Source organism: Oculina patagonica, unplaced genomic scaffold (genome assembly GCF_052425735.1).
Source record: "Oculina patagonica isolate OP01 unplaced genomic scaffold, crgOcupat unplaced719, whole genome shotgun sequence".
Lineage (NCBI taxonomy): Eukaryota > Metazoa > Cnidaria > Anthozoa > Scleractinia > Oculinidae > Oculina > Oculina patagonica.
Genome location: NW_027558602.1, coordinates 1 through 8,978, shown reverse-complemented (window position 1 = coordinate 8,978; position 8,978 = coordinate 1). Strand labels below are relative to the sequence as shown.

At 40.4% G+C, this 8,978-nt stretch overlaps 1 protein-coding gene across 1 annotated transcript; it reads right to left on the bottom strand.

Annotated features, from left to right (window-relative positions):
- Positions 1-2,215: 2,215 nt before the first annotated feature.
- On the bottom strand, positions 2,216-3,711 carry LOC144641167 (uncharacterized). Its single transcript, XM_078500209.1, has one exon. The coding sequence runs from the start codon at positions 3,709-3,711 to the stop codon at positions 2,710-2,712; it is 1,002 nt and encodes a 333-aa protein (XP_078356335.1). The 3' UTR covers positions 2,216-2,709.
- Positions 3,712-8,978: the final 5,267 nt, after the last annotated feature.

The window sequence follows — 8,978 nt, the reverse complement described above, 5'->3', positions numbered from 1 at the left end:
GCTGTGTTCTTCTGCAATGCACTTTACTCTCATAGTGCCTCTCTCCACCCAGGCGTATAAATGGGTACCACCGAAATAATGCTGGGTAACGCTACGATGGACTAGCATCCCATCTAGGGAGGGGGGTGGGAGTAGAAATACTCCTAGTCGCTTAATGCTACAGAAACCGGGTTAAGCTCCGGCGGTATGGGCCACTTCGCTCGACGCAGACTTTACCTGTGGTCACGGTTCTGGGATTTTCTTTGATTTTTACGGGTAGGTACAAAACGTGGGGTAGGCCATGGCCTAGGGGTGGCATTTTATATATCTTAATACCAAATACATTAATGTCATCTATTATTATTTTTTTGTATTTTTGTTCATTTTAGAAAATTAACCACACCTTGGCCATGGCCTACCCCGCGTTTTGTACCTACCCGATTTTTACCGACATTTACTCATTATCAGTTGAACTTTTTCTAAGGAAACGATGAGTTAAAACTGGTCAAAACTGATACCTTAAGCTTTTTTGTATCCGTGTGCTTCAACAACCACTCTTCTACGTAGCTCCAGTCAACGTTTTCAGTGGGAATGGCTAGCAATTCGACTCTTACATCGCGTAGGACTTCGCGGAAAACCTCTAAGAATGATCTCAATTCCTTGGCTTTCCATTTCATTGTCATATAGTTAAAGCAGCGCTGCTGCTTCCCCGCCTTGTTCTCAATCCTGCGCAACTCGTCTCCCAGTACAGAGAAAAAAGATGCTGCATTTTGAATGCCGTTTATGAAGTCGTCAAGGGCAGGAATTGATGAACCAGCCTCACCAACTCTTCTCTTAATTAGCAACAAGATGTCTTCATGTATCTTCAAGAGCATTTGACATAGTTCTCTGTGGCCAATGGTCTTTTCAAGGAAGTCACAACGAATCTCACGCCACTCCTCCGACGACGTCACAGTTTCACAAAACTCAAAATGTTCACTTGTTGGTGCAACAAACTTGGTGGAAAGTGGAAGCACACCTTTAAGGTACACCATAGCGTCATTTCTTATGTCATCGCGGAGTTGCCTAAATTTACGGGCAGCTGCTGCATTCCTGCCAAAAGTGTTTTCTACATAAAGGGACCTCATAGACAGAGAAAAAAGTCGCATATTCTTTCTCATGGTGTTGAGCTCCTCTCGAAGTTCCACAGATTCATTTTCTGTTTTCTTAAAGGTAGCCATCTGCACGTTTATGAAATAAAGAAGAAAACATTGCATTAACGGAGCTCTAAAAGTTCAGTTAAAAAAAACTAAGCTAGAACCTAGTAGTCTGAAAAAGTAAGGCGACAAATAAATTGTGCGCATAATGTGTTCAGAATAGAATAGGATGGGTAGAACAAAACAGAACAGAACAGAACAGAATAGAATTGGATAGGATAGGATAGGATAGGATAGGAAAGGATAGAATAGAATAGAATAGAATAGAATAGAATAGGATAGGATATCATAGAATAGAGTAGAGTAGAGTAGAGTAGAGCAGAGCAGAGCAGAGCAGAGCAGAGCAGAGCAGAGCAGAGCAGAGCAGAGCAGAGCAGAGCAGAGCAGAGCAGAGCAGAGCAGAGCAGAGCAGAGCAGAGCAGAGCAGAGCAGAGCAGAGCAGAGCAGAGCAGAGCAGAGCAGAGCAGAGCAGAGCAGAGCAGAGCAGAGCAGAGCAGAGCAGAGCAGAGCAGAGCAGAGCAGAGCAGAGCAGAGTAGAGTAGAGTAGAGTAGAGTAAAGTAGAGTAGAGTAGAGTAGAGTAGAGTAGAGTAGAGTAGAGTAGAGGAGAGTAGAGGAGAGTAGAGTAGAGTAGAGTAGAGTAGAGTAGAATAGAATATTTGGCACATTTTTTGTATACATGATTTTTTCGCCTTGGGCGTACTTTGTCAGGATATGATATTACCGTTCATGGTATAAATATCGGTGTATCGACTATCAGCCCATCCTTATCGGGACAATCGTGACAGAAAAGAAAACAAGCTCCAAACAGCTTTTACAAAAGCCATCTTAAACGCCGAGAACATTTCTTGTGCTTTTGCACAATTTATTTTTTTGAGGTGTAAGAGACTGAAGTCTGGCGACGACTATATCGCCCAGGCTACCTTTGTAGAAATATAATACAATCTGTTCTGTTTTGTTGAGCAGAGGGCAGACATAGCTAAGTTCGTTAAAAGTCAACGGAAACAAAGTGGTTTTGTTTGACCTATTTATTTTTCTAAAACACATTCATACACATGGTTCCTGATTATATTTTGATAACTTGCTTACAATTAAATGTTGCTCTAACTCAGTATCTTAACAACTGTGTGAGTCTTTGATCTACAAACATATTTTTGAGTCCGACACTTCAACTTATTCGAAAATAGACCGTGTGCAACTGCAGTCAAAAGTTTGAATAAAAACAAAATTATATATGCGTGAGCTCAATGCCAAAATCATTCCGAACAATTGTCATTTACATCATTACCTCATGAAAAGGGGTACATCAGTTGTATGACAAGGTTTATAAAAGAAATTTGCACACCCTATGAAAATCATGCAAGAATAAAACACCAGCTTGAAAAGACTTATTAATAGTGTGTCAATAACATACAAAAAGAAAATTGTACCATCTATTATGTTGGTTCATTCTAGCGACTAGCTGTTAGTACACATATGCATGATTTTTATTTAATCAGTGTTCTTTGTTGCGGTCTTAATCCAGGATAAGTGTTTTTAGTTTCCACCAGTGATGGCTCTCAGTAAATTCGTGGCAAGTTTTCCGACACCACAGTTATCTTGGATTATTTGCTTCTGCTTCTCCAACCACCTGTCCACGTAGTTCCCGTCCGTTCCCTCTGTAGGAATAGCCAGAAAATCGGTCCTCACATCTGGCAGGACTGCATAGAAGGATTGACAGCTGTGTTTCATATCCCTTGCTTCTTTGTTCATCACTATGTAGTGAAAACGTTTCGGTTCTTCGATGCTTTTCTCAGCTTTTCCTTCAAATTTACATAGTTCCTCTTCCATGATGGAAAAAAAACCTGCTGCTTTTTTGATGCCATCTATGAAGGCCTCAATCGCAGGGATCAAAGATTGGTTCACTGTAAATGCAGCAGCCTCTTGAATTTGAGCTTGCTTGCCTTTAGCCACTGAGTCAGCCAAACATGATTTTGCATTTGTTGCCAACAAAGGGGCCGCAATCTGGCCAATGACAGGGATCCAGAACAGTACAAACGCCCACCGATACCTGCTCTCTGCCGTAGCTTCTAGTTCCATTTTCTTCTTTTCGAATTCTTCCTGAAGGTCTTTTAACTCTGTTACGATGATCTTTGCCTGGTCTCCTCTCTCCTTAAGAGTCACCAACATTTCGTCGTGCATCTTTAAGAGCGTAACGCAAAGCTTCTTGTAATTAACGACCTCTTCGTGGATGTCTCTAATCATCTCACTCCACTCCTCGAACGTCAGAGCTTCATAATACTCAAAGTACTCGCTTATGGCTGAAACAAACTTGGTGGAAAGTGGAAGGACACCTTTAAGGTACACCATAGCGTCATTTCGTGTGTCATCGCGGAGTTGCCTAAACTTATGAGCAGCTGCTGCATTCGTGCCAACAGCGTTTTCTACATAAAGGGACCTCATTGATAGAGAGAAAAGTCGCATATTTACTGACATGCTCTCTAGCTCCTCTCGAAGTTCCACAACGTCATTCTCTATTTTATTCTGAATGGCAGCCATCTGCGCGTTTATGAAATAAAGAAGAAAAAATGGTATTAACGGAGCTCAGAAACTGATCAGTAAAAAAAAAAAAAAGATCTAAACAAAAACATTAATGTGATCATAAAGAAAAGGGATAAGGAGGTAAAGGGTGAGGAAAATTGCACTACTGACCAAAACGAACATCAACACTTTGTACTTACTGGTCTATACAGTGCGAGCGACTACTCAAGAGGAAAATATAAGAATTTGCATGAAGATTTATCACCACAGGTAGCCCAAGCTCCTAAAGGAGCCGTCAACATATAGACCACATGTACGACATTGCGTAATAACGTTATTATAAGGGTTTGTCTGGGAATATAACGATCGTAAAAAATAATTCAAAATAGAGGAAAAATATCCAATAAAATTCACTTAACTATCCTCTTCTGTCTATATCTTGTGTTTCTATGCCGTTTGGAGGCGATTTGAAGCCATTTCAGTGGGTTTTAGGTTCGCTGGTTTCCTATCATTTAAGGGTTTGTATGGGAATTTTACGATCGTAAAAAATAATTCAAAATAAAGGGAAAAATATCCGATAAAATCGACTTACCTATCCTCTTCTATGCAAATCTTTTGTTTCTATGCCGTTTGGGGGCGTTTTGAAGCGATTCCAGTGGGTTTTAGGTTCGCTGGTTTCCTCTCTATATATAATTCCTCAAGGTAGGTCACTCGAGTGCCGAAGGCCAACAGATCGACTGAAGGAATTCAGCCATAAATTCGCCCCAAAGGCTCCGATTGCCCCAAATTTTCACCCAGAGCACCGCCGATAGTTGCTTTAACCATTTCTGTGTTTCATCTGATAAATACGCCCGCCAAGGAGCAAATTTAGCTTGCAAATGTCACAAGGCTTTTCCATCGAGAGCCGTTGAAACATGCGTTGACTGTGTGTTCCGTGCACGAAGGGTTTGAAAATAGCTTAGCGACCCGGCCTTTTGGTTCAAATTACCTGCGGACCCCACAGGAGAAGGGATAATGTAATGTTATTACCGTGCGGTGAACATTATCCCTTCTACCGTGGGGTCCGCAAGTAATTTGAACCAAAAGGCCGGGTCGCTAAGCTATTTTCAAACCCTTCGTGCACGGAACACACAGTCAACGCATGTTTCAACGGCTCTCGATGGAAAAGCCTTGTGACATTTGCAAGCTAAATTTGCTCCTTGGCGGGCGTATTTATCAGATGAAACACAGAAATGGTTAAAGCAACTATCGGCGGTGCTCTGGGCGAAAATTTGGGGCAATCGGAGCCTTTGGGGCGAATTTATGGCTGAATTCCTTCAGTCGATCTGCTGGCCTTCGGCACTCGAGTGACCTACCTTGAGGAATTATATATAGAGAGGAAACCAGCGAACCTAAAACCCACTGGAATCGCTTCAAAACGCCCCCAAACGGCATAGAAACACAAGATTTACATAGAAGAGGATAGGTAAGTCGATTTTGTCGGATATTTTCCCTTTATTTTGAATTATTTTTTTACGATCGTTGTTCCCATACAAACCCTTAAATGATAGGAAACCAGCGAACCTAAAACCCACTGAAATGGCTTCAAATCGCCTCCAAACGGCATAGAAACACAAGATATAGACAGAAGAGGATAGTTAAGTGAATTTTATTGGATATTTTTCCTCTATTTTGAATTATTTTTTACGATCGTTATATTCCCATACAAACCCTTATAATAACGTTATTACGCAATGTCGTATGTGGTCTATATGTTGACGGCTCCTTTAGGAGCTTGGGCTACCTGTGTTATCACTGATACATAGGCAACCAAAATACTGCAGCCGGCTCATTATAGTCTTAGGTAACTGAATGAATGAAATACCAAGAACTCGCTGACATGCATGCTCAAGGCTCTAGGGCAGTCATGAAATAACACATGGACAGCGTTTGAGGAGGTATGTAAACTATAAAGAATCGACAATAACTAAGCTAGCAGACTTCTCAACGTCCGTTGTTGGTTTCTTTCGTATATGAAAAATCGCAATTCGAGGGTCATTTAAATATCGTCTCTATCGCTTTCGTTTATGTTGCAATGAATTTTCAATCGTCCATTTTTAGCTGATCGCAACTGAGGATACTGTTGTGAAATGCTATAACTAAGACGCGATTATTAGGAATAACTTGACAAGTAAAGGCCTCTACCGTTTTGCGTTCGCTACAGTCCAATTTCAAACAAAGAGAATTAGTTATACCTGTTTTGGTATTTTTATTCAACTGGAATAATTTTAACGGACCCTTGTCATCCTAGGCGAACGAGCCAAGGAAACACAACTGCCTTTTTTTGGCTCCGCATAGGCCGTTAAAGTGTGAGCTCATGAAAGCTTCCATAAAAAAGGAAGGAGTTTTTAAGGCAAGTAAAACTGTGTGACACAGAATGTTTCGCAAGGGTCGAGACGTATGATCTAAGGGTGTTGATGCTGCTGTCTTCCATCTGCGTTCTCAGTCTTCTTTCCTTCCACTGCCCCTCTCTCTTCCTCTCGCTCCTCAGCACGCCCGCCTTGACAGTTTAATTTGTCTTCAGCTGCTGCGATCTGCGGCAACAGCTTCCCAGCCTGTCGGGTTGATGTCGCACGGCTTTAGATCACGCTTGCAAATGTCTTCCTTCCAGCAGGTCGCGAGCCTGCGACAAGCTCGCCATTTAGCATATTCTTCAGGACCCGGCCATCTTCCTTTCGTCTCACTTGATCAAACCAGGTTTTTCTCTCTAAGAGGAGAAGTATACTTGGGATGCTCGCCTGTGGCAGGACAGTCTTGTGCGTCTTGGTTGGAATACGGTATGCCATGTATGTACGGTATGCCATGTATTAGGAACGGCGAGGAAATACTTTTATTAAAGTGTCTGAAGTATTTAGCTTAAAAAAAAACTAATTGTGGACACTATTTACATTATTATATATCTAAGAGTCTTCTAAGGCAGTGCAGATGGAAGCTGTTAAGTTAGCGCATGTGGTTCCATGTTCCGCTGCCATGAAGCATAGTACTGAGTACGCTGGTTTAATTGGTACACCTTCGTCTTGGTGCATCAGTAATGCTAAACAGGGCAAGCAAACGCACGCGCCTGTGCAATGTCTATTAAATCCATCTCAGACAATGTCAAGAAATAAATGTCAAATCAATGTCAAAACCTGAAAAACCGAATAACTGTTAATGCTTTGCGATAGGAGGGTTGATGTCTTTGTTATCTCATAGCTGACAGCTAAGAATTGAGTACTCCATTCTGATCCTCTCTTCTGCCGTTTTTTTCGGTATCAGGTTTTCGGTAACATTATTATGCATCTCATCAACTCGGATGCAGAAAAAATGTAGAATTTTTCCTTGATCGCAAAGTATAGTTCAGCAAAAAACCTTAAAATACTACATATAACGTCGAACTATAGTCTACGAGAAACAAAATTCTTAGAAAGAAATGTGTAATCTCATCTTACTTGCATGTATTATGCCGAATTTCAGGCTGACCGCCATGATCAAAAGCTATAATAAGTAAACATCAGCGACTCAGCGCTGTCAGTAACTGCACGGTATATTTCACGATCGAGTACAAGATGTCAACATGTTCTATACGAAGATGGCTTTCCGTTCAAATAATTCCGCCCCGCATTTTCTACTCATTTTCTCCACCGAGATCATTGGTAAGAATTGGAGGCACCCCAAGATTCCAATGCATTTCACCAACAAAACAAACACAGCAACGTAAGAATTTGTCTTTGATCGCAAGGTATAGTTCAGCAAACAGCCTACAAGTGACGTTTAATTGAGCCCATTAATCAAAAAGACCAAGTTTTAATTATTTTTTATCGAGCACACAGTTATTAAAAGCGAACGATTAAGTGATAAATGAAAAGATTAGTGCAGAGAATTGCAGGCAATTATTTGTGACAGGACTAGCCAATCATAAAGTGGCCAGTTGAAAAACAATCAACCCGTAGAATGCCCCTTCGAAGTAAAGTAAACACGCCTAAATGACGTCAAAAATAGTTAATAACCCCCCTTGACCTACTTCCAAACTTCCACAAAGCCTTTGAAAATTGAAAAAAAAAAAAAAGTTTTAATTTTACATTTGACGGTTTTTTTTCCTTCTTGGTCGTTGGCTGCCTTTAACAGATTCCTCTTCTGAGATTTTCTTCGGTGGATATTAATTCTGAGCAAGACATTTCATGCATTCAAATTGTTTTTTCTGTAAGTAGGTAAGAAGTCGATTTCTAACACAAGAGAGACTCGTTAAAAGTGTGGTGAAGATTTTGCCGTTCCCTTAGGCCTGTACGACACGAAAGAATACAGCATCACCCTTACATGTCTGGGACACCTGATTCTTGTATATAGATGGTAAAAAGCTTCCCTTCCATTTTTATACCCAAAAAATTCCGATTTCCTGAATCTCTCTCAGAAATCGAAGCTGACATTAAGCGTACAATGTAGAGATAAAGTAAGCAAACCTGACACGGCGTACAATCTAAACACATTTGAGTGCGTTCTTGGAATGTCAAACTGAGAGCTAGCCGGACAGCCAGTTCCTGACGGTGACCATGCTGAAAATGTTCAAACTTTACTGATTCGACTTGTTTTCGAATCTTCTAGAGTGTCTATCATTAACGGATTCTAAAAAAGTATTTATACAGGAATTAGGAAAGGTTATGATAATCAGAATTCTACCAACTACTCGAAAAAGATTTCCGAATGTGTTTCTACCAAGCCAACATTGTAACTTTTTTGCAAAAAAGATCTGTAACAGCGGCGACTGTAATTCGCTTTTTCTGGTAAATTACTAAGCCTTGGATTGAATGTTTACTTCCTTCCGGTGGAGCTTTATTTATAACTAGCATTTCGGAGACATACTTCGAAGTTAAAAACAACTAAGATTAAGAGATGAAGGTCTCTTGTTGGTAATTAGGATGGAGTAAACGATATCTGTTTTTGTGCAGTTTCCAAGAATCAAGACTAACAGAGACTCAAAAGCAAAGAGTTTAAACTTTATAATTCCAACGGCACAAGTGATACGTAAATTAAAAGAAGATTGATTCGTTCCCCGCTTAACTAAGTCTAACATTGTAGTCTGCTTGCGAATATATGAAAAAGCTTATAGCAAGGCCACTTTTTTATCTTACTACATACAACAATAATTATAAAATATTTCGGCAGCCATGATGAAATCCTAGCTGTAATTAACAGATACCATTTCGGATGTTATAGTCATGTTTTCAAACAGATTGGTTTTAAACTAAATTTCAATCAAACAATGTTTATTG

Excerpts from the sequence above, each read along its gene's own strand:
- LOC144641167 (XM_078500209.1), bottom strand. The coding sequence starts at position 3,711 with ATGGCTGCCATTCAGAATAAAATAGAGAATGACGTTGTGGAACTTCGA.